General features: G+C 42.8%; 3 protein-coding genes across 7 annotated transcripts in view; 1 reads left to right on the top strand and 2 right to left on the bottom strand.

Moving 5' to 3' along the window:
* Positions 1-6,150, bottom strand: part of colec12 (collectin sub-family member 12) — a 29,616-nt gene extending 23,466 nt beyond the window's left edge. Inside the window, exons 1-2 of the mRNA XM_079648104.1 lie at positions 5,704-6,150; positions 1,981-2,031 (exon numbers count right to left, since the gene is read on the bottom strand). Of these exons, the coding sequence (XP_079504230.1) occupies positions 1,981-2,031; positions 5,704-5,710 (58 nt within the window). The 5' untranslated portion in view covers positions 5,711-6,150. The remainder of the gene's footprint in view (positions 1-1,980; positions 2,032-5,703) is intronic.
* A 147-nt stretch (positions 6,151-6,297) lies between these two features.
* On the top strand, positions 6,298-23,694 carry clul1 (clusterin-like 1 (retinal); the record flags this gene model as incomplete). 4 transcript variants are annotated; one of them, XM_079647310.1, is made up of 10 exons in its annotated part: positions 6,298-6,334; positions 6,794-6,887; positions 18,182-18,333; positions 18,612-18,760; positions 18,829-18,999; positions 19,603-20,041; positions 21,051-21,173; positions 21,763-21,974; positions 22,253-22,434; positions 22,621-23,694. In XM_079647310.1, the coding sequence occupies exons 3-10, from the start codon at positions 18,231-18,233 to the stop codon at positions 22,637-22,639; spliced, it is 1,398 nt and encodes a 465-aa protein (XP_079503436.1). In that variant the 5' UTR covers positions 6,298-6,334; positions 6,794-6,887; positions 18,182-18,230. The 4 variants fall into 4 exon arrangements, with proteins under 4 accessions (XP_079503436.1, XP_079503434.1, XP_079503437.1 ...); XM_079647308.1 differs by lacking the exon at positions 6,298-6,334 and having other exon boundaries at positions 6,760-6,887; XM_079647309.1 differs by lacking the exons at positions 6,298-6,334; positions 6,794-6,887 and adding an exon at positions 10,518-10,594.
* yes1 (YES proto-oncogene 1, Src family tyrosine kinase) overlaps positions 22,951-25,929 on the bottom strand; it is a 31,915-nt gene continuing 28,936 nt past the window's right edge. For both annotated transcript variants that reach the window (XM_079647306.1, XM_079647305.1), the window contains one exon: positions 22,951-24,820. In XM_079647306.1, the coding sequence (XP_079503432.1) occupies positions 24,612-24,820 (209 nt within the window). In that variant the 3' untranslated portion in view covers positions 22,951-24,611. The remainder of the gene's footprint in view (positions 24,821-25,929) is intronic.

Raw genomic sequence — 25,929 nt, 5'->3', positions numbered from 1 at the left:
AGAAGCACACAATACATTTCTCTGCCAGAACACAGGAATGTGTGGAAACCACTGATGACATGTCAAAATGAATACTTCAACATTTTGGAAAATACTCTTGCTCTATTTCCTGCTGGGAGTGAAATGAGAAGATTGATACCACTTGCATGTCTCTGTGACAATTTGGAGTTTTAGGGGCAAACAACAACCAGGTGTATTGACTTTGTCACGATTCTCATGTTATGTCACGTTTGTAGTTTTGTATGTTTGGGTTTATTTTGCTGTTCGGTTCTCCCTGTCTTGTTTTCCTCCTTGTGTATTGTCTGGTCCTTCTCCCTGTGTTTTTCCTCCCTGTCGTTAGTTTCCCTGGTGTGTTTAATTGTCTGATTGTGTTCACCTGTAGCCCTTGTGTTTCTCCTCCCCTGCCCGGCTGTTTCTCGTCCTGTGATTACCCCTACCTGTATTTAGTCTTGTCTCTTCCTGTGTTCAGTGTTGGTTTGTCTTTTGTTTGTGACTGAGTTCACCGGTGAGTGTTCTGTTTTGTCCAAGTTATTTTTATATCCTTAAAATAAAGGTGTTATCAGTTTATTCTGCATTTCGGTCCTGCCTGCTTCACTCTACTGTAACAGACTATTGCTTGTATCTAGAGTCTTGTTGGGTATGTTGGATAGAGGTGGACAACTTGTCACATGGGACTATCTGAGGAGCATGTAAACTCATCATTGGTTATGGTGGTTTCTGCGCTCTTCAAATACCATTGTAGATTTTTAATAAATGTTTGACATGTTTTAAGCCTACAGGCAGTGAGTATTTGATACTCGACAGACACATTGTTGTTGGAGTGTTTCTTTAACCCTTGACCCTCTGCAGATGCTAAGTAGCCAGAGTTCAAGAGCAAGAGGAAAAGCACAGATGTTATGAATAAATACGTTAATATATCTTGTCTAAATCACATTTATTAAAAAATAAAAGTTTGTAAAAATGTAAAAAGTCACTATATTTAATGTACTCTAACTTCTAACATGTGTAGGGTGAGTACTGACAAGTACTTTAAAAGGTGATACACAAAGTGTATTCATTCTTTTAATCATGGTAACTTGTCCTGGGTTTAAAACATTTCCTGATTTCAGTCATAATCCAATCGCGCATTAATTTAGACAACATTAACCATTAAATCATTTAAGAGAGTGCCTTGTTTTGTTCAATGTCTGTATAAAAAGGTGCAAAAGTGATTTTGGGAAATACCCTGGGCTTCGCATGGTAAATAGGTCGGAGGAATCTAAAGGCATATGATCAATGTTTTGAATAATAATGCTCAAAACCCTAAAATCTTTAAGACCCAGTGTATTATCTCAGTTAAAAACTTTTGACTAGTTTTCAAAAGTCAGTTTGACATATTTTGTTAAAATCTCTCTCAGTGGAAACGACTGTCTTGTGTCAGGAGATTTGCTTGAACTCCAGGAATGTGTAAATGTAACATTTTTCAACGTGCTATGTACACACAGCTGGGTAGCTACCATGTGGGTATCATATGTTTTGCCAGATGAGTGAGTGAGATTATGAACCTGGAAAATTGTGGATCTGAAAGCCGTATCAATTAGAAGAAAGGCAAACAGCAGACCCTGTGAGACTGATTTTCTTGGTTTTAGACCAAATTATTGTGTGTAGTTTTGTGTCGAGTGAAACAAAGGTACACTGAGATGCTGATAAGGTAGCAACGTCAGGCAGCTGGTCAGGAACACCCAGGATGCTGCGGTTTCCCTCTCTGTACTGCTGTAATAACACAAAACTAAAATTGAAATCAGCAGCCAAAAATAAGTGTGTTTCTGGGAAATGAGGTGTGGGCTCCTTTTAACCTTGTGGATTACTGTACGTGGATTACAACCAAGCAAAATACTGTATTTAAAGAAAATATTAATGCAATCATATCACTGGTGCACCATGGGATATTATTTGAACAAGTCCCTTAAGCTGGAAGTCAAGAAGTCACATGATACTCACCAAATCTCTTATAACCAAAGGACTGCACCTCCTCCTCATCAGCAAAGTCGTCTGGAGGAGAACACAGAAATTAGGGAAATCATTACGAGTTCAAGATTTAATAGAAAGAGACACACATTACTTCATATTATTACATTCAAGCATTGACTGTACAAAGCTAAATATAAATCTTATCCTAAAACGTGTGAGTCTCATGTATCCATGATTTAATATGTTTTTTTTACAACATAAATGTGATTATATTGAATTATAGTCAAGGCACTCGTCTACCTTGTGTGAACTTGGGGCAAGACCTTTTCCTGTGGGAGTCGGAAACATCTCCAAGGTCCCTATCTTATCTTGACCTCCAGACATCCGGGGCAAAGCCTCCCAACATAAAGCATGCCCAGGGTAAAGGACTTTAAAAAGGCCTAGTACCAAGGCTTCACTTTTCTCCATCACTTAAATCCAAATAATCTGAAGCCAAGGTCCACTTACAAGTTTGTTTTCCAGAGTTTTCACAGTCTTCATCCGCAGAAAAAATTCGGTCCCTTTTTTGGCAAACTCAGTAAGACTGTGAAAAGCCAATAAAAGCTCCAGTAATTTGTTCGGTGGAACACAAGCTATTGTTTGTCCCACCACAACTTCCTAAGTCAAGGATGACATTCATACATATCTTAAAAGTCTTTTTTCAGAGTTGAAATGGCCTGAATGGTCCAGACCTTTTATAAAGGCGTGTTTCAGTCCAGAGAAGCCATTGTGTATTGCCTTATTTAAACCTAAACATTTAACCTGTTTCGCACAGTATCTCAGCTCTTTGAAGTAGACTTTTTACTATGGGGGATTACTCCAATCTCTCATGACCGGAGGCCCTGAGCATCGTCTCCTTTCAAGCTTTTGTCTGTGGGAAAGGACTTTGCAAACTTCAAAGCTTTTTTTTTTTGCGACCACATCCATGACCAGATAAAATAAAGGAACACCACAAGGCTCAAAGATCATTAGAAAATCACAAAACGCCAAAACCAGTGAGATGTGGCGAAATAAGAGCAGTGGCTGTCCATCAGGGAAGTGAAGAGAGGCTCCAAATACAGGTAGAAAAACAGGTGAATGAAGAAGGTTGATGGTACTAGTATTATTTGTGGTGTCTCTCTCCTTTATATGAAGCAATGTTCAGTAATGACTGCTCTGGGTGCCTAAAACTAAAAAGTCTAAAAAGACATCCTCCTGATGGAGAGCAGAGCGAGTGAAGAGGTGACAAGAGCAGTCCAAACAGTTGTAAATAATCGGAAACCACATCTTTGTTGAGGAATTTGACTTTCCAAATACCCCCAAAACTCGGTTTCCTGTTTGTGTTTCCAAACAACAGGATTGTGTCCCATTGCAATTCAAATGTTACCGTAAGTATGTTTGGCTTAATAGCCATTCGGGGAAATGAAGTTCAGCACATCTTGCCCAAGGGGTTGAAACTGAGTTCATTTGAAAATAGATATGTGAGTCAAATGTTGGGATGCATGAATACTGCTGCAGAGTGCCATGATTCTTCAGAAGGGTTGCTCAACACCACAGAAATAGATCCCAGTGAGCCTGACGTGCTGTTTTTGCAGGTCAAAGATGCATTGTGGTTCAAACTGGGATACATTTGGTTAATTGTTGAACAGCGTTTATACCATAGACCGTGGTTTATACATACAGATTGCATGTAAAAAGAAATTAAACTGCATTTTAATTGATATGTTCTCAAGAGTTAGCACCTGTTTCACTTCGAAATGGTGTTTAAACAAATGTCATGACTTTTAACTAAAACTTTCACTTTCTATACAAATGTAGCTCATCCTTAACCTTTTGGCCCGTAAACAAGTGCTCACTAAGACTGAGTCGTAAACGACCGGCGGTGACTATAGTGTTTTAATGCAGCCTGAAACATGTAAGTGTCCACTGATGCCCCACAGGAATACACTGTGTGTATGCAAATATAAATCCATTGTTGTACATTAACTTAAATAAGCCCTCATCTTTTTTTTCCAGAGCTTTTAACCACACCTCATGGTCTTCATCAGTGGATGAGTAAAGTCCGTCCACTGATGAAGCGCTGAAATTACAGAAAAAACAAGTTATGTGGACTTTGTAATAATATTTTCTGTCTAGAGGATTAGTTTACTTGTGCTTTATCTATGTAAAAGACAGTTGGCTTCCTGCTGCCTCTAAAACAATAAACCCTCCCTGATGCATGCTGGTCCCACAGTTTACCAGACTGTTTGTTTATATAAAAAGATGTCTCCAGAGCTGTCTCTTTCTAATAATCATAACAAAGAACTTATAAAAGGAAACAATATACTAAACAAATAAAAGCCTAAATACACAAACCTAATGATATGTTTGTCCCATTGACTCTTTCTGCAACCACAGCAGTAACAGGAAGTGGTCTGAAGGGCAGCCATGTCATATATCACTGTGAGAGTTATTCATAATCATGCCCACAATGCAGAGCTTTGTTTTATGATGTTTAGATGGACCACAAGGTGGCAGGATTCATGCAGTGTTTACACAATGCAATAAAGGAGCAGACCTTCATGACCCACTGAGTGCCAGAGTGAGTGGGTGAGAATGACACCCACAGTGTTAATTATCAGCAACCAAAAACACAAAGACACCACACGAGAATCACATCAGAGAAAACTGAAAATATACCTTAACATTCATGAGTTAAGCTGACCACATTGACTCTATTCTTTGTAGTGTGTTGAAAGGCAGCAAATCACTGGATGTACGGGTGAGCATGCGCAGAGTTATAGCATACCTCAATAAAGCTGTTCATGCACCAGAGTTAAGACTGACTCAGTGTTTCCTTTCAGGCTTTATTCATACCTTTAAGCCAAGACACTTTATAACGAGTACAAGTGCAGCACAGAAATGGAAAATAGTGCACAAATAATATGACATTATCCAGAGGTGGGAGAAATACTCATATATTGTACTTAAGTAAAAGTAGAAGTACCAGATTGTAGAAATGCACTTTTACAAGTAAAAGTCCTGCAATCAAAAGGTTACTAAAGTAAAAGTACAAACGTTGTTGCCATTTAAATATGAGTACTCATTTTGCAGATTGGCCCATTTCAGAATCATATTATATTATATGTTTTTATTCAGCTTATCGTTGCATTAATGTGATTATTAAAGCTAGTAAAGGTGCTGCTTGTTACTTTGTATACTGCATAGTTTTTTGTTTTTTTTACTCCAGGTGTAACTAAAGTCTTATTTAAGTGTTTATATTTCACATTATTAATCCAAATGTGCAAAGTAACTAAATATATTAAACACATGTAATGTAGTAAAAATGTACCTCTGAGCTTTAGTGGGGTAGAAGTTCAAATAGCAAAACATTACTCAATTAAAGTACTTAATGCCACTGACATTATCTACCCAACATAAAGTGACTTACTCTCTGTGTGAGGCTGTAATCATGTGTTGTGGCTTTGTTGTGAGCAGTTCAGTTAGTGTAGGTTGGTGTTTGATGTGCAGCAGGCAGATGCAAAACAATCCCAAGCAGAGTTCCTTAATTGAATCCAGATGTTAGACGGAGTTGCAGCCCACGCATTCCTCAGGTCTCAGACTGAGAGAAAGAGGCAGAAAAGTGACAAAGAAAGTGCGAAAGCAATGTTGCACTAGTAAAAAAATAGCTCATCAATGAAAGTGTGGAGTGTGCTTCAGTTATTTCTGTTGGTGGATGCCGCTGAATGAGCCTACCTTTCATTGTGGTTTACAGGACTCTACCGTAGTGAAGCTGTTGTTTGAAGTCACATCCACAGCATCGCAATGGCATCTGCCCAAAAGTTCCCTTTGAGCGCACAGCAGTTAGGAACTGCGAGTATCCCAATATCCACCGTTTGTTGGAATAGTAGCAAATAAGAATCAAAACTACATCCAACTCTCAGGACGATTTATTAAGCGCAGGTAACTTCAGAGTCGCACCTCAGATGCTGCAGCACAAAGAGCAGTGCACTTTGTTGGGAATGCAAGAAGGAGTTGCAAGAGGAAAAAAACTGTCCTTATTAGTAGAGTAGTTTGGAAAGATGCTGAGGTGAGGGGTGTATCCTTGTCCAGCTCAGCACTCTGTGGTACCCGCAGCAGTAACCGGAGAAACTCAGAAAGTGAAGGAATCCAAACGTGAGAGGAAGTGGTGCGCCCGTAGGGCTGCGAGGAGAAACCACGTGTTCCCACATCTGTGCGCACCGTCTGCACCCCGTGTGTGTGTGTGTGTGTGTGTGTGTGTGTGTGTGTGTGTGTGGGGGGGGGGGGTGTGTGTGTGTGTGTGTGTGTATAATGAGTACTACGCATAATTACGAGTTTTGGATTTCACTGTATAGGCGATTAACAGGTAGGCTCCAACAGAGAACAACTCATTGGGCAATAAGATTGTTTCGATTACATGGAGGAGATTAAGTATCCGTTTGATTCACTGACTACACGTGACACCACAGAGTTCGAAAATGTGGAGGGAATGTCCTGTTGCTGCTCGTGTATTTAATACAAACATTAAATTGAATAGAGCTAGTTTTATTTTTGGTCCAGACCTTGAGTTGCAGGAAGGTGTTTCTTTCATACAGTATTGAACATTATTACCATAATACAGTATTAATATTGTTAATATTAGCATAATTCAATGTGTTTGCTCACCTCAGTGAGACCTTTACCCAAGTAATAAAATAGGAAAATTACAAATATTATTTTTTATTTCAAGGTTCAATGTTGTGTATTGAAGGAATAAGACTTTTGTAATACTAATGTGGTATGTTAAATATGCACACCTCTCATGCTCGGTTTCTCTTGTTTTCAGGTGGTGTTACATTTTTCGTATCGCTGTACGACTATGAAGCGAGGACGACGGGTGATCTGTCGTTTGGGGATCGCTTCCAGATTATCAACAAGACGTGAGTACAGAGCAGGGCCGTCCCTGATCAATTTGGGGCCCCAAGCAACATTGTGAGATGAGGCCCCCCGAACCGACAGGAGTGAAACCATTTTTTTTGGAAACAAAGTAGGCTACTTTGCAAATATAATTCTTGTTTATTATTATTATCAACACAGTTACTTTTTTATACAGTGAGGTAAATGGTAAATGTGCATGTATGTCGTTCAGTATGCATTTACAGGTGAATACGTCGGCATTTCCTGCCTCAAAAAGATTAAAATATAATTAATGCAAATAAAATACTTCTACAAATAATAATAATCAATTCAATAATATAAATACTATATTATTTTATGTATCAAAAACTGATATTTCTTAAATCTGTATTCAAATGTAGTTCCCTCTGTCAGCAATGTATCAACAACTACACACACATTTCTATCAGTATTTCTCTGTGTTGTGGTTGACATAATGATGACTGTTAGGAGTTAAGGGGAGAGGCTGAGCATCACCATGAAATGTGCAAATTGACATAGAAATGAATAAAAGGGGGAAAAATGCTCCATGTTTTTTAGGCTTTAAACTTTAACTGTTATGTAAGCCAATTAGACAGACAGTTTATCACTCTTCCTCCTGCACATTAGCAGATAAAAGGCATACAATACTCGAATGAATGGTAAATAAAGAATGCTGGAAATAACTGCATCCCGGACTGAAACTGTCTTTTCGCCGACATCTCTTCACCTGCACTAGTGGCCGTATCAAAGCCGTGATTGGTCAGATGTCGATTCATTGCAACGGTGTCGGGTTACAGACGTGCTCCTCTTGTCACCTCTCACTCTCGCGTGTCAGCGCGGGGGAACTGCGCTGAGAACTGCGCACAAGCCAAGCTCATAAGCCGAGGCCCCCTGTGCAAGGCCCCCTGCGCAATGTGAGGCCTCACCCCCGTAGGGAGGGACGGCCCTGGTACAGAGGCTCTGAACACTGTATAACTCCTGGTGTGTGTGTGTGTGTGTGTGTGTGTGTGTGTGTGTGTGTGTGTGTGTGTGTGTGTGTGTGTGTGTGTGTGTGTGTGTGTGTGTGCCAAATATACATTTTGTTCTTATTTTGATAATATTGGCTGGGATTCGTTGGTTTAGACAAGTTTGAATGTGCTACTTATATTATTAACTATCAATTTGTTCTTCAAAATCTTGCAATATTTAATCAAAACAATTGAGAAACTATTTTATTCTGCACAACAAGTCTACATTAATCTGTTTCACCACATGGAGGCAACATCAAGCTGTTCAGTTGACATGAAGATTGTGTTAGTTTCCTATTTACACATCCAGCAGACAGAGAGCAACATTTATTGGTAATCTTGTTTCTGGCCGCCTGATGAATACAAGTAAAATAGTCTATCTCTTTAAGATCTTTCACCTGAGGGACATATCTGCCTCTTTAGCTGCTAAGTTCTTCACTATGTTCACCAGCTTGTCTCTCTTGCTGGGCTTGTAGTGTACAGTGGGTTTATCAGAGCCTTTCACTGAAAACAAGGCTGCCTCGGCTGAAAACATTGATAAAATCTTTGGGAACCGAAACAGAAAAAAAAGGTGGGACATTAAACAAAAGAAATCTGCTAAATGACGCTAATTCTGCAGCTTCAGGTGGTAAACGTCTGTCTCTATAAGCGACACCTTTCACATTACACAAAGTAATTTATTATCAAATCTGTTCACAGAATAAAAATGTATTTGTTATAAAGCTTAATTTACATATATAAGGACTGGCACAGTGATCACTCAGTGTCCATGTAAGACATAACAAAGTATGTTTATTATTTACATCTGCACTTTGTTTTTAAAAAAAAAAAAGATTCTGAGAGGCAAAATATCCCTCAAGCAAAAACTCTTACTCATTTTAATTGGATTTTTTTTCTCACACTTGTTGCATGCTCATTACTGCATTTTTCTACTGGGGAAATATTTGCTCCACATTCTCCTTCAAGCTTCTTCTCAGTGTTAAAAGAGTTTAAATAAGACATCATTTAAACAAAGCCTGTTCCCTCAGAAAACTCACACAGCTCTCAGATCTGTTGGTTCCCAGCTGTTAACGGTTTCATCCATTAAAGCAGTTTATCCCCTGCACCTGTTTATCTCTTCAGTTCAGGACTGCATGCTTTCAGTAACTCAGAACTTAACACAGGACCACATCGTGAGTTATATGGACACATCGTTTTACCTTGAAGTTTATAACTCTCCAAAAAGTCAAAAGTGCATTTGATTTGTGAGCATAACATCAACAAAACAACGCTTTCTCCTGCAACAATTCTTGAAGTTCAACTAATGGAGACATTTTTTGTGATCTACATTTATTCCTATATTGCGTGCATGTAGCCTGAGACCTTTTTTTATTGTCAACTGTTTTACATTTAAGTCGGTCGCGGGAGAACATGGGAAGAGTTTCCCCCCGCAGCGTTATAGGAACCAGGTGTTGAAGGTGTCAGCATTGCAGGCTGCAGATTGACCTGAAGCTGTTTTAGATTATTGTCCAGTCAGGATGCTATTATCTGGGTCACAGCATGCAAAGGGGGGCACATATTTTAGGTAAATGGGGCACTATGGAAGAAATGGGGACGGAGGAACCCTTTCACCCCGAGTCTCTCACATTCCTGGAGAGGGAATGATAAACAGCTTCCTGCTGAGAGGAATGTTCTCCTAAACTAAAAATACTCTGGACTCACATCTGGGCAAAGATCTAATAATAGCTGGTTGTAAGTTGTACATGAATGATCAATGCAAACCAACACCTACAAAATAACAGCTAAGCTAACGGGTTGATTACATTTAGGTCTGCCACAGAATATGAAATTCACTACACAATTATTGTGGCCAAAATAATTCACAAAAACCATATAATTGCAATATTTAAAGATAATATATTTGTTATAAAAGGCCTGGGCCATAGGTCTTTCTGCATGTAAATGGTCGGCGAGGGCTAAAGGCCTGAAATGCCTCCATTGGACTCCTTTGTTTACTTCTGTAACATTGTGACATCACTATGTAACACTCACACTTCCATTGGCTAGCGCTCCAACACATTGTACATGATCTCTAAGTGGTTGACCAATCACAACAGAGCCGGCCAGCTAGCCAATCAGAGCAGAGTGGGCTCTGGTTTCAGACAGAGGGTGAAAAGAGGTGCTGCAGCACAGGCAGTATGAGAAAAATAAAAACCTTTTTGAACATTAAAGCATGGAAACATGTCACAGTAGAGTTACAACATACAAATGCAAACCTGAGTGTGACCATAATATGTCCTATTTAAAGTCAAATACTTTTTCTGCCCCTTAAATGAAAGACAATATGTAAAACATGTACTTTCTATTCCTCCAAAGGTGTACTATTAAACATTTCCGTATTTTATCCAAATGATAATATTTTTTCAGATGTGTGGCTTCTTTTGTGCTACATTCTGATGTTACCATACATCAAACACCTATATTTCTAAGTGTAAACAGTACCCGGACATGACTAAGCAGCCCCTTACGTAAAACCAACCTCTCTGGCAGCGTGTTGAATGCTGGATTAACGGGCATCAACATGAACAAAGACTAATAGGATAAAGACTCCAGTGGAACAAGCACAAATAGACCGGTCAGTTCGACTTCAGCTACAAGCCTTCTGTCCACACTGAGCACTTTGTTTATGCCCGCAAAGAAGGAGCGTCTTCACTCTTTTACTGGTGAGTTTCTATGTTGTGATTATTACTTACGGTCTTTTTCTCTATTTGTAATTAGATTTTAAATGTATATTTGTTGAGTTAATCATTTTATTTATTAGTGCCATGATATATTCTTAGGATTGTGTGCTATTGTAGTAAATGTTATTTTTGACACATTAATCATTTATACAGATGTATGTTTTATTGCTACTTTTGAAAGGATACTATGGATTAACATTATGATGATTAATGCATTACTTTAATCAATATTAGTACATTCATTTATAGATCAGATGAGCTTGTTACAAACAACAGCTTGACATGTTTTGAGTAGGATATAATAGAGCAGCCTAAACCAATAATGAAATAAGTGAAGAGCACATCCTCAGTTAATGTAAATCCCCGCTGGATGTTAACTTGTGTAACTCCTCGTTTGTCTGAACTGGGGCAGGTGAGTTTAGCTTGTTTACTGGTTACTAAGTTAGCAAGTAAACACAATATAAACAGGCTACATGTCACTTCATGTAGCCTGACCCCCTGACACAGCAGATGGTGCAGGCATAAACAAAGCTCAGCAAGTTTTAAACCCCCTACCGTTCACCTCCTCATAGTGGTTACATAAGGGGCTGCTTAGTCATGTCCGGCTACTGTTTACACTTAGAAATATAGGTGTTTGATGTATGGTAACATCAGAATGTAGCACAAAAGAAGCCACACATCTGAACAAATATGATCATTTGGATAAAATACGGGAATGTTTAATAGTACACCTTTGGAGGAATAGAAAGTACATGTGTGACATATTGTCTTTCATTTAAGGGGCAGAAAAAGTATTTGACTTTAAATAGGACATATTATGCTCACTCTCAGGTTTGCATTTATATTTTGTAACTCTACTGTGACATGTTTCCATGCTTTAATGTTCCAAAAGGTTTTTATTTTTCTCATACTGCCTGCGCTGCAGCACCTCTTTTTCACCCTCTGTCCGAAACCAGAGGCCAGTATGCTCTGATTGGCTAGCTGGCCGGCTCTGTTGTGATTGGTCAACCACTTAGAGATCATGTACAATGTGTTGGAGCGCTAACCAATGGAAGTGTGAGTGTTACATAGTGATGTCACAATGTTACAGAAGTAAACAAAGGAGTCCAATGGAGGCATTTCAGGCCTTTAGCCCTCGCAGACCATTTACATGCAGAAAGACCTATGGCCCAGGCCTTTTATAACAAATATATTATCTTTAAATATACGTAACCCCAGTTCTCAGAGTAACATGAAGTGAGATGTCTCACTATGGGATGCGCCTCATCCGCGGAGCCAACAGAAGCATCAATCTCATTACGCCAATCCTGATTGGCTGGTGATCTTGACATCAGCTTCAGGGAATCCACCCCCTATAAGTAGCTTGCGCTATGACGCAGAGTCATTCAAAATAAGCACCTCTTCTCACTTCACCATAGCAAGAAGGGCCGTCTGGTGAGACATCTCACTTCATGTTACTCTGAGAACTGGGGTTACGTAAGTAACCTATAGTTCTCATTCATAACACTCCGTTCGATGTCTCACTATGGGATATTGTAGCTTCCGTTTTGCCAGACGAGCTTATCTCGAAAATCACCAAACCACCAGAACTTAACAGGTAGAGCTCTGACTCAACAAGGTGCCCAGCACTGCTCGGGCCACACTGGGAGCAGAGACGGCTAGCCTGTAAAAGCGGACAAAAGTGAGCGGCGAGGACCAGCTCGCTGCTGCACAAATGTCTTGGATGGAGACACCCTTGAACAAAGCCCAGGATGTAGCCAGACCACGAGTCGAATGAGCACGCAAACCCGAAGGTGCCTGCAGACCCTGACTCGTGTAAGCCAAAGCAATTGCCTCCACAATCCAGTGAGAGAGCCGTTGCTTAGTAACAGGCTTGCCCTTCTGAGGGTTAGCCCAGGACACAAATAGTTGGTCATTATGACGAAACTCTTTTGATCTATCCATATAAGTGCATAAAGCACTGACTGGACATAGCAAATTCGGCTGTTGTTCCCCAGAGGGACACAGCGGTGGAAGAAATGCCTTAATGTCAATGGGGGTACATGAACCAACCACCTTAGGTATAAAGGCAGGGTTGGGCTTCAGCAATACTCTTGTTTGCCCTGGGGGTAACTGAGTGCATGAAGGATGTACAGATAGCGAATGAATGTCACTGACTCGCTTGGCGGATGCCAGGGCCAGTAACAGCACTGTCTTGGGTGACAGGTGCTTCATTTCAGCTTCTTCCAGGGGTTCAAATGGGGTTCGAGTGAGCCCATCTAAAACCACTGTCAAGTCCCATAAGGGCACCAGTGACCTGGAAACAGGGAGGAGCCTGCGAGCTCCCTTCATAAAACGGCAGACCAAAGGATGTTGGCTAGCCATCTTACCCTCAAAGCCCACATGGCATGCAGCAATAGCAGCCAGGTAGACTTTGATCGTGGAGAAAGCTCTGTGTTTTTCAATTAGGTCCTGTAGAAATGATAAAATCACTCCCACAGGGCATTGAAAAGAGATGTGCCCTTTTTGAAGGCACCATTCCTCAAACACCCTCCACTTACAGTCATAAAGAGACCTGGTGGAGGAAGCTCTCGCATTCTGAATAGTGTTTATCACCTTCTGCTGGAGACCCACTGTATTCAGATTGTGCCAGGCCCATAGGGCCATGCGCTCCGGGTGTGGGTGAAAGATCGTCCCCCCCGCCTGAGACAGTATGTCTCTGCGTAGGGGGAGCTGCCACGGCTGCCCGCACAGCAGATGATATATCTCCGCCAGCAAGTACATTGCAGGCCAGTGTGGAGCTATTAGGATCATTGTGTGGCGCTGTTCCCTCACTCTGGCCAGAGTTGGGGGTATCAGCGCCAGACGTGGAAACGCGTACAGGAGGACCGGAGGCCAAATGTGCGCGAGCGCGTCCACGCCAAATGGTGCGTTTTGATCGTGCATTGAAAAGAAAAGCCGACAGTGAGCATTTTCTTTTGATGCGAACAGATCCACCACGGCCCGGCCGTAACGCACCCACAGCTGGCTCACAACCATTGGATGTAGAGTCCAGTCTGCATATAGTGTTGCACCTCTGGACAGCAGGTCTGCCCCGAGGTTCATCACACCCGGTACGTGCGTCACTCTCAGAGAGAGGAGACGGCCGCAGCTCCACAAGATCAGTTTGCATGCCAGCATGTGTAACTGGAGAGAACGCAAACCCCCTTGTCGGTTTATATATGATATTGTGGTGGTATTGTCCGTCCTCACGAGGACATGGTGTCCTCTGAGAAAAGGCAGAAAGCGTTTTAGGGTGAGGAACACCGCTAAAAGCTCCAGATAATTTATGTGCGCCCGTTGGAGGTCTCTGCTCCAGAGACCCCTCACCGGACGACCTTCGTAAATACCTCCCCAGCCTGTCAGACATGCGTCCGTGGTGACCACCTTCCGTGAAAGGACAGCACCCATAGGCACGCCCCGTACTAGAAAAGTCGGGTGCAGCCAGTGGCGCAGTGCCATTACGCATTTCAAAGTAACCATCACTCTCCGTGCGCCATGACGCGCGGGGTTTAGTTTTAGAGCGGCTACCCAGCGCTGAAACTCCCTCATGTGGAGTCTGTAGCCCCGTGTTACTGTCTTGAAAACCCAAGCAGACATTGTGAGCATCTCCCACTGTTTGCTCCTTAGAGCCAGCGGAGATGTCACGTCTCTCACCCTCTGAGTCTCTATTTGTTGTGTTATGGGGCCCTCTAGTGTCTGAACACGGTGGTACCCCATTTCGACAATCCCCACCGACACTGCGCATGCGCGTGACGGTGGTGCCTTCACAAACCCAGCCGGCACTGCGCATGCGCGTGACGGTGGTGCCTTCACAACCCCAGTCGTCACTGCGCATGCGCGTGGTGCCTTCACAGACCCGTCTATTATCCGCCTTTTGAGAGAGGCCGTAGCTGCTCTCAAAAGGGGAACAATTGGCGGACTGTTTATTGTTTTTATTGTTGTTAATGTTTTTCTTTTCATTTTTTTGAGCTGCGCCCTCGGCCTGAAGCCTGGATGTATTAGCGGAAAATGATTTATAAGAGAAAACAGAGCAATATCGTGACATGTGTTTTTGCAGACTTGAGGATGGCGTTGAGGCATCTCTCAAGGCAGCGGGAACACATCTGGAGCTGGGGAACCGTGAACTTCCAGCTCTGTCACGGAGGGGAGAAGAGGAGGCTGTCAGGCCGCCCGCTTCTTCTTCCTCGACTGCTGGCCGAAATTCTGGGTTGGCTGCGCCTGGGCTGCAGCCGGAACCGGAGATTTTCTGGGCCAACTCGCTCTCGTCGCCTGCCTGGGCTGGGGACTCGGGGCGGGCTGTGACCTCTGCTGCTTCGGTACTTTGAACCGAGCAGTTGAGGTAGCTTGGGCGAAGGACTGCCGCTGTTGAGGCAGCGGCTGGACCCTTCGAGGGAGACAGAGGTGGAGGGCCTCGTCCTCCTTCTTCTTGGACTCGCATCTCTTCTGCATGGAGACGAGAGCAGAGCCAAAAATCCCCTCGGGAACGATGGGCATGTCCAGCACATCCTCCTTTTCCCGGTCTGGGAGGTTGGTGAGGTTGAGCCATCTAGCTCTTTCCTGCACCACCATGATTCCATTGCCTTGCCCGTGGCCTGGACGGCGCAGCGTTGAACGCGGAGACAGATGTGCGTGATCGCGGCTATCTCGTCCAGTACTGCCGGTCCAGGATTGCTTGACAGATCCTCGCAGAGCTCCGCTTGGTATGCGGTTAGCAGCGAGGAAACGTTCAAAGTCCTGGCGGACAAGGCTGCGGCTCTTTAGGACCGTTCAGTCATGGTCGACTGGAATCGGTCCGCCTTCGCCGCCAGGGTGGGGTTCCTGCTTGGTGTAGTAACCTTCCTCGGTAGGAGGTGGGCTGCCACCAGCGGTTCCATAGGCGGTATGCGGAGCAGGCTGAGCCTCTCCATACCGTCACAGTCTAGGGAGGAGGCACCCTAAATTGGGGCCTTCTTGCTGAAGGGCCCGACACCTCATCTAACATCTCCGGGAAGATCGGAAAGAGTTGCCTCTTTGTCCTCGTTGCTTGGGGCACATTTTTCCCCTCGTAACGGGACCTGTCGGTCTCCTTGGCCATTTCGGGCCATGGGATGTCTAGTCTGGACGCGGCACGCTGACACACGGCCTGCAGGTCCAAACTTAGACAGGGCGAAGCTGGTGTGCTATCGCCCGGGAGAGCAACCATCGCTCTCGGCTTTGCAGCCTGAGCCGATGACATGAAGACGTTGTCTTCCTGCTCATCCGAGTCGGACAGGAGGAATCCAGAGGCATCCTCTTCGTCCTCCGTGCAGTCCAACTCCAGTACATCTTCCGCGGGCGAGACCATGGTGAGGTCCAGCCGGGAGCCCCAGCTTGGTGTAGCGTGGGGCTCCGCTCTCGCTTCTCTCGCTGCCACCGAGTCCCAGCCTGACACGGCGCGGGACTCCGGTTCTGCAGCTGCCACTGCTGATGAGCTCCAGACCGACACAGTGCGGGGCTCCATCTCTGTGGCGGACGCCCCCGTGTCTTGATTTCCGTCCTGCAAATCAGGGGACATGAGGGGGTCCTGACCCGACAAGCTAGCTTGGCGAGCTAGCCGTCGGCGGAGGCTCTTTATGGTGAAACGGGCACAATGGCCGCATGAGCCGGGGTTGTCGATAGCCTCCTGGGCATGTTGCAGCCCGAGGCAGGACGAGCAGGACGAGCAGACCTGGTGTGAGTCTGCGTCCGAAATCTTCAACCCGCAGCCGCAGAGCCGAGCCTCCGATTCCCTGACTCCTCTGGTGTGAGGGAGAGACGTGTCCATCTTGTTCGCCATTATGGCGACGTGGGAAGGACGCGCTCGTAGCAGGTACTTCACAGAGAAAAAAAATCTTCTCCAACCTGTCGTTAGTCCGAAGAAAAGACGACGGCGTAGGATCTTTTCTCGAAGAATATTACCTGGTGTGGTAATATGTGGTAATATTCTTTTAGTCCTATTCTTCTCTGGTGTGAGAAGAAAAGAAAAAACGTCCTCGCTATCGTGGTGTCGGTAGCAAGGGAGGCAAGCTAGCAACAGGTGTGCTGCTACTGCTAGCTTGAAAGTCAAAACCTTACCTTTTTAATTTCCGGAGAAAATAAAAAAGGTCGATTGTAGTATTACCGGTATGTTAATACTAACAGTCTTCTTGCAGAAGCATAAAAGTAGCGGGCGAGCGCCCGTCGACCGAAGTTATCTTGGGTTCAGTCTGTGGACTGTTAAGCTAGCCCGGCTACCGATATAGAGATGTGCTCTGAAGCGAGAAGAGGTCTTTGAATGACGCATGCGACGTAGCGCAAGCTACTTATAGGGGTTGGATTCCCTGACGCTGACGTCAAGATCACCAGCCAATCAGGATTGGCGTAATGAGGTTGATGCTTCGGTTTGCTCCGCGGATGAGGCGCATCCCATAGTGAGACATCGAACGGAGTGTTATGAATGAGAACAAAGGCAAGGCTGCTATAGGTCAGTGTATTCTTAAAAATGAAAGAGATAACCCTTATAGTATTTGTAGAGTTAAAATGACACAGCTAAGCAATATAAACAATTAGATGTAGATAATCCATTAGGTCTCTTGCAGTATTATTTAACTCCAGTTATCTCTTAAGTATATTAAATAATGCATTGTTAGAGGAATTTAAGAGTTGTATTGCCAAAACTAGGTTGAAGTTGTTGCATATGACAATTAAGCCTTTCCATACAGGACGGACATGCAATATATTCCACATTCTAATGCAAAAGTAAGTACAAATCTAAAACGTAGGTATTTTACTCGTCACTGTAATGACTGTACATATGTTAAAGGTTGTGTTGGGACACATCTTTGTAGTCGAACCAACTAAAATAAACTGTTCCAGTTACCTTCTGACATCAAAAGGATGTAAGTCCATTTGGGACGCATGACTGTGGTTGTTTAAGTGTACACAGATGTGCAGCACCACCAAGAGGCAGACCCACTTATGACCTCGTACAGTATTTTTGACGTTTAATCATGCTCAGAACAAATCCTATTAGCTTTCTGGAACAGACCTAACCTGTTGTTTTTGTTTCCTTATTTAAACACAGTGTGTGATCTTACGCAAATGTCAGGGTAGCTGCTATTTTCTTAAAATACAAATGTAATGAGTTAAGACTTTCAATTCCTCTAATAAAAAAGTTCCAACAGGTCTAAAAGAAATGGGCAACCAGACTACAGTATACAGAATTACTGAGTTTTATTGAAATGTAATAACTGAAACGTGTTTATACAGCTAATTTAAATCTTATAATTTGAAAATAAAATGGTATGTCAGTAGATCAAGTCAAAAGGAAAACAATGTCTCTGTGCATTTAAAATAAAGTAAACATAGGTTATATCTTTATTTGAGATGTAGGATTTCACTGTAAAAGCAATGCGGGTGCAGGGGAGAAATACAATACAGACCCTTCCAACAATTTAACATTTTCAGACTTTAATATTGAAAACTAAATGAGATACTCTTAAGACTTTTCAGGGATCTTCAAGTGTATCTGATTCTGTATCGATAGTAATATCACATTTGATGTCCTTTCAGAATCCTTTACCCAGAGTTTTAAACTTCAAAGCTGCTGAGTGAGCTCAAGATGAAGCATCTGCTTGGTTTGTTTGTTCTGGGGGCAACGCTGGGGGTCCTTCATTCTGCCCCGGAGGACGAACCCACCGGCATCTCAAAGGACACCTTAAAACGTGAGTCAGCACAAAAGTCTGAATTTATCTTTACCTTCATTTAGAGGGAACATGTTTGATGTTGTTTATCAAAGTCAAAAGTACATTTTTATCTGCCACAGCAAAAAAGTATGTTAGAGTTGTTTATTCTGATAATGTAAACAGTGTAATTACATCATAGGCTTTCTACAGGTGTCTTAATTAGTTTTCAATGTCATATACTGTAAATCAGATTGCATTATTTAATAAAGAGACAATCGTTTTCACCCTATTTGTGTTTTTCTTTTCTTCTTACTCAGAGTTGTCCCTGGATGGGGAGAAACTTGTGCACGAGGAGGTGAGGCGCGCTCTGTACGGGGTGAAGCAGATGAGGGAGGTGCTGTGGAGGAACGAGCAGAAACACGAACATCTCATGAAGTCTCTCCAACACAGCAGTGACAAGAAGAAGGTAAGAACAAAATTGACCTAAGAAAGAAAGGCAGACAGAAAAAAACATGTCTTCCCTTCTCCCACCAGGAGGCAGACCAGCTGACTAAGGAGGTGACGCAGAAGCTGCAGGAGGCCGAGCAGCAGTGCAAGGAGTCCCTGCAGTCTGAGTGGGAGCAGTGCAGGCCCTGTCTGGAGGACGTGTGCAAAACTTTCTACACCTCCACCTGCCGCAGGGGATATGGCTTCTTCCATGCCAAGGTATCCAACTCCACATCAGACTTTCTTACTCTAACCTCCAAAGTATTGCAGCAACATCGGGAAAAATAACAAAAATACAACTTTTATTTGGCTCTTTTTGGGATGCAATATGTGGCTCTAGGTGGTGGAATTGTCTTATTGTATTTTTCAGTAAACAATGCATCAAAACATCAGATAAGGGAACAAGTTTTAATGGCTTAAATGACCCGTTGCATTTTTTAATAATGACATTAGTCCAATTAATGAATAAATATTGCTGCACTAGTAAAACATGTAAATGTGCCAAAACAGCATTTTTTATGTAATTTCCTTTAGACCAGTGCTTCAAATACTTGTGGGCCTTGATTAGTTGTATTTAACCCTTGGTAGTGTCATCAGTTGGGATCACTTTAACCAAAGGGACTGTTTTCGTTGCCTTATTTTCAATATTTTTGGAGGTCTGACGAGGTTCAACGTTACATTATTTAACAAGAAAATATCTTAGAAATAGCAAGTAAACTACGTTTTGTGTTGCGGAATTTAGTTTTTCTTACTCCCCATACACTGCTTGTGACCCTGGGTTACAATAACAAAAACTCACCTCCATCTCTTTTCACTCTGTAGGTGGAGAACTTCTTCCGCAGAGTGTCTGGGCGCTTCGGCCCCAAAGAGGCCCGTCTGGATGCAGGGGACATCCTGGTGAACCAGGGCCCCGAGGACAGCGACATGGAGGCGGACCGCATCGAGGAGTCCTTCAGCAGCCTGAGCAGCAGGGTTGGGGGGCTGGTGAACCGCAGCGTGGAGCTGGTCTCCAGGATGAGCGGCCGGCTGGACCAGGTCCTGCAGAAAGCCTTCCTAAACTACACCGACTCCCTGATGGGGGAGGACACCGCGGACCCCTACGACCCGGTCCGGGACTCCAGCTTCCTGCAGGGGGTGGGACTGGAGGACGTGCTGGAGTCCTTCTTCGATTTCGGCAAGAGTGTGGTGGAGGAGTTTGGAGCAGTGGTGACCCAGAGGTTTGAGGACATCCAAAAGGCCGTGGAGGAGCAGAAGAAGAAAGGTAAATACGGCAGAAAAAACGAAAAACATGGATTTTTTAGTTATGTAGAATAAATGATAACACAGGGCATAAATACTCAGGAAAAATCATGCATTGGAATTGTACCTAATTCAAGTACAGAAATATAAGCTTGAAAATATACTCCAGGGACCAAAAAAAGAACACATCAGCCCTTTTCAGTATAATATAGACCTATGTTATATATCTTGATTATACCTGTTGGGGAAATATTTTCCAAAGCCCATAACTTTGACCCAGTTCATCAGTTCAAACTGTCCTGACTGAGCACACGCACCTGTCACCTTGGCTGCTGTGCTCTCAGTGTTCTGTCTCCCTGTTCCTGCCTGTTGGCGTCAGCTGATAGAGGTGTTATGATTCTATCTTGTTATGCAGCATGTTGATTATTCTCTCTGAACTAGCTGAATACATGGGTCTGGGGTAGAGTTTTTCAGAATTGACGTGGCAACTCTACCGTGAAGTCAGAACCTCTGACTCTTTGACTTGTTTTGTGAATTCTCCGGCCGAAGCTCCAAATAAACCCGTCAGTGTTTGCCATCAAAGCTCCAGCTCTCCCCGTGTCTCCTTTGAGTTGGTGACTCCCACTGCATTGCTACACAGAAGTTTCCCCCACAATACCTATTGGTGTATTATGTGTTCATCACTATTTATCTTTATTTATCCCAAATCCTTTCAGTAACTAAAGTTGTTAAAAACAAATAGTGTGGAAAAAGTACAATATTTGCCTGTAAATTGTAGTTGAGAAGAATAAAGTGTTTAAAATGTACCTCAGCAGTGTTTGCCTACCAAGTACATGACTTGGATAAATAAAGGCCTACTTTGTTAAAATAATTTGAATGACAAAATATTGATAATATTGGACTCAAATGAGATGTGGGAACTTGGAGAATATTAGAGAGTGTGTTGCTTTTTACTTACTTTATCTTTGTACACAGTGTAAATTAATAAAAAACACTAATCTAGTTGTTGAACATGTTTCTGTTTGCTGTAGGGAGGGAGATGTTCCCTCGTTTCCTGCAGAACAGGAAGTTGTGCCGGGACCTTCGCAAACAGACCTCCGAGTGCTGGCAGCTGCAGAGCCAGTGTGAGGCCTGTCAGGGAGCGCTGCTCACAGGTGAAGCTCCACCACCAACAACAACAACATCAACAACATCAACACCACCCACACACTCTCAGTTTACCTCAGCTGAAGTGTAGGAAGACTGTGATACAAGTAAAAGCCCTGCAATCAAAATGTTATTGAACTACAAGTACAAAAGTATTAGCATCAAAATATTCTTCAAGTACCAAAAGTAAAAGTACTCATTATGCAGATTGACCCATTTCAAAATAATATGTCAATATGTTTTGATTAAGCGTTATCAAAGCTTGTAAAGGTGGAGCATGTTTTAATCACTTTTTATACTCCAGGGTAGCTCGTGAATTTTGACTCCAGGTGAAACTAAAGTCTTATCTAATTGTTTTTTATATTTCACATCATTAATCCAAATCTGCAAAGTAACTAAAGATATTAAATCAATGTAGTGGAGTAAAAATACACAATTTACCTCTGAATCGTCGTGGTGTAGAATTACTGAGTAGCAACAAATTGAAATACTCAAGTAAGTTCAAGTACCTCAAAATTGCACTTAAGTATGTGTACTCAGTTACTTTACACCACTGCTTACATTAACCCCCCTGCCTGCTCCTTCTTCTGCCTCCAGAGTGTCCCAGCGTCCGGGACCTGCATGTGGAGCTGGACGAGGCCTCCCAGATGTTGGATGTTTCCACAGAGCAGTACGATGAGATCCTGTCCATCGTCCATCACCACACTGATGAGACCGTCAACTGGCTGAGCAACATGGCGGCCGACATCAGCTGGGTGGCTCAGTCTGTGAACAGCAACATTCCTGAAAACTTCTTCAGTGTCAACGTGGTGAGGAGTGGAGGACATTAATGAAAAGAGTAAATTCATAGAGTGTATGGTTAGGAAAGTGAGAGGAAGTCTTCAGGAAATAATAATCTACTTAAAGAACATTCACAAGTTTCATGAGTTGCTCTAACTTGGGAGCCTTGACACGTTAAAAATCTAAACACAATCCCCGAAATACCAAATAAACAAACCAATGACCAACTGTATGGGGAAACCCTTTTTAACATCCAATAGGCCGAAAGCATTTTGATAATTGTTGGTGTGTGACTTCTCCCATCCAGCAGGTGGCACCAAACACCCAGGATGAACAGAATGAATCTGAGACGGAGACCAAGGTGGAGGTGAACATCCTGAACTCTCCCCCAATCATCTTCTCTGTCCCTGGGGAGCTGAAGCTGAGGGACCCCGCCTTCATCCAGTATGTGACCCAGGAGGCTCTGAGCAAGTTCAAGGAAATGGTCAGGTGAGAGCTTTGATTTACCTCCATCACAGCCATCACCAATCACCTGATGCTTCTACTGTAGATTTACCTTTTCTTTAAAGACATGAATACAACAGGTACTGGAATTTAGACAAGTGTGCTCAAACTTTAACTAAAGTCAAGTACTTTGTCTATTCTGACATCAATGAATTCTCTGTTTCTTCACAGGTACTATGAGGATGAGTAAACTACGGTCTCCTTTTCTAAACTTCTACCAGCACTTTCTTTAAGATTAGAACTAGCTTGTGCTCCTGTATACAAACCATGTCAATCATTCCTATTTATTGAATGTAAAATGAAGAAAATGTACATACCTGTTGTAAATTGGTGTACATAAATACAATTAAATACCAAAAGAGCCTTGAGTGATTTATAAAAGGCCACATTGAGCTTCTTGGAGCCGAGTTGTTCAAGACGTGGACATCAAACTTGGACATCGCAGGCTGATCTGAACGAGGTTGGATGTTGCTTGCAAAGAACAAGAGAAGGCTAAATGACTCCTTTGAGGAACAACTTTTATTTTTTCTGAACAAAATCATATTAGTTATTCTCAGTAATTTCATTATCATCTCCCCACCAGTTCAAGTTCCATTTTCAGAAACAATCACATATTAGCTTGTGAGTGAAACACAAAGAAAAACAAAAAAAATTCACATCTTTGTCCGATCCTTATTATTACTTATCGAATGACAGTAAGATTTCCCATCTCATACCGCCTGACAGACAGTGGAGGTAACCTTTTATTGGACTTTTATATTACTTATAAAAGCACCAAAGCCCTGACCTGCCCACTGTGTGTGCACGGTGTTGGTTTTGTCTGGTATTAATATCTCCACCCCAGAAGTGACCCATCATCTCTACAACTGGGAAGTAAGAAAACCATAAAGGGGAGCTAGAGAGGAAAATGCCATCTGAGAGCTGTTGTTCCTGAACACATGGCTGGTTGACTTTGATTAATACAAATTGTGTATTAGGATTTAGATGAAAGGATTCCCTCCGTTAGACAGAGAATTCATTCGAGTAAAGGCATGTTAAGTTTTAGTTTGGTGGTATTTTACTGAGAAGAACAGAAAGAAATACTACAGCAGCATGTATGATCTAACATAATCCTTCACCAGGAATAGATGGGAAAAACTGCCATTTTAAAACTGTGCAACTTTGTTAAGATTCTTTTACAGCAATCAGAAATATGCACCAAGATGCTTATTTCCGATAACTACTCAAACATACTTCAATTTCACAGCTGATATTCAAAACATTTATAAAATGTTAAACAGGAAAAAAGTTATCGCACATGAATATTATCAAAATAGCTGTTTATGATTTCAAGTCCCCGTTTAAATTAAAAAACAATTAAAAAAGCATATTAAAATCCGATGTGATTTGCCATTCAAGCGACCGTATTAAATATAATTTGTAGGATTTCTAAACACGGCCTTCTCATGTTCTCACTCATCCACCTGATCACACCTGCTGAAAATACATCTTTGCACGTACTGTGTGTACATCTGCTTTGATCTCTCCGTACATTCGTTCATCCGTAAAGTACAACCAGTCCATTTACTCCTCCTCCTCCTCCTCGCACCTTCTCCATCACAGCTTCACAGGCGCAGCACACACTGACATTTGAACCATAGTTGTCGGTCAACAACATCACCCATCAACCTGCATTTCAAAACCAAACTCATGTACATACAAAAGATCTTGACTTCAATATCAAAGAACTGTGTAAAATAAATTGGGGTTGAATTAGATGAGAGGGAGCATTTAAAAAAGTAAAAAATGGTGAGTCAATTTAAAATGAGAAGAGAGCCCCTCTCCGTTTGATCACAGTGTTGTGGCCGGTCCATGTGGATTATTCTGATGAGCAGGCTTCCCAAAGCTTAAAGTACCAGCACCAATCTGCACATTTGGACATTTCCCCAAACATTTGGTCCCCGATTAGCCAAGGGACGTCCCTCTACTTCAGGGAACATCTTCTTCTTGCTTCTGCAGATAAGCCAGGGTGGCTGTGGACTAGTTTGTAGCTTTGACACCTTGTCTCTGCAGCCTCATCAAGGCTTTTTCCCATGTTGAAGTCCTGTGTTGTACCCGGCTTTGCTCTCCACTGATGTATGAAGCCAGAGTTCACCCCCCCCGAAAAATCCCCCCCCCCCCCACTAAAGGTTGTCCCCGGGCTGGTACAGTGGCTCTGTGGCTGTGAAGTAGTCTTCCAAAAAGGACTGGATGTATTCGAAAGTTGGTCTCTCATCCGGCTCCCTCTTCCAGCAGTGCCTCATCATCTCGTGGAGGGACTCGGGGCAGCCCTGGGGGCAGGGCATGCGGTACCCTCGCTCCACCTGCTCAAGAACCTCTCGATTCACCATACCTGGAGAGAGAATACAACAAATGCAGTGTGAATGGACATCTAGTGTTTTTAACCATAACACTTTCCCATGTGCATCACTCATCATGTAATACAGTTGGGTACAAAACATGACCATCGTTTTCAAGTAATATTTAACATGTGTACAGAAATGAATTGGCTCAACAGTTTCCTAAACATGTAGGTAATTTTATATTGATACATACTGTATCAAAACTAATAGGGTTTTTACATTAGTTATAGTTTTGTAGCTATTATTTGACGAGAGAGATTTAGATTACATTTCATAAAATGCCACTTAAATGAACAGCTACACGGATTAGTGCTAACAATAATCATGTTAATGTGACTTCCCTCTGTGGGTCAGTGGGGGTTCATTAGGAGAATGAATGACAAGTGGGACAGTTTTCTGGTGAAGAAAAATTGTGCAAATCTTATCAGGAAACAACCCAGTGCACAGCCTGAAGCAGGAGAAACATGTTGGCATCAGGCAGCTTAGAGAAGAAGCCCATCCACTGTGTGAAATGAGAAAGATGAAGGAAAAAACAACCTAGGTGGAACAGTATTTCCTGTAAGGACCCATACAGGGCAGAAACATTTACTAAAACCGAACCGACCAGTTTGGCTAAAATAAACCCTTATAGGATTTTGCCACTCCCACAGTGCTGCTTCTTCTTCTGGCTTTTCCTGCACTACTAAAGCGCCAGAGACGTGGATATCTTCCTAAGACAGGAAGACAGTGATCCTGAACCCTGTGACACGGCGCTGAAACCGCTCCATGGGGAGCTGAACAGCAGCTAAAAGAGGTTGTGACTCAGAGACAGTGGTATGGTCCCAACCACATCCTCCCACTGCGTCTCTCTGTGGGAGAGAGGGGATCAGATGATCTCAGACTCTGGGGGAGAGGAAGGGCCCGGAGCGACTGCTGGGACCCGGATACGATAGCAGCGTGGGCACTTCGGATGCTGAGGTGTTAGCGTGATTTATGTCTTAAATCTGAAACCCTCAGCTCTAATAACGTGCCTGTCTGAATATCTGAATGAGTGTGTGTGAATCTATATATAAGAAGGACTGAAATAGAAAAAAAGACGATGTGTTCCCAGGCTTGCTGC

The sequence above is a fragment of the Notothenia rossii genome (genome assembly GCF_949606895.1).
Source record: "Notothenia rossii genome assembly, chromosome: 9".
Lineage (NCBI taxonomy): Eukaryota > Metazoa > Chordata > Actinopteri > Perciformes > Nototheniidae > Notothenia > Notothenia rossii.
This window is presented reverse-complemented; position numbering and strand designations above follow the sequence as displayed.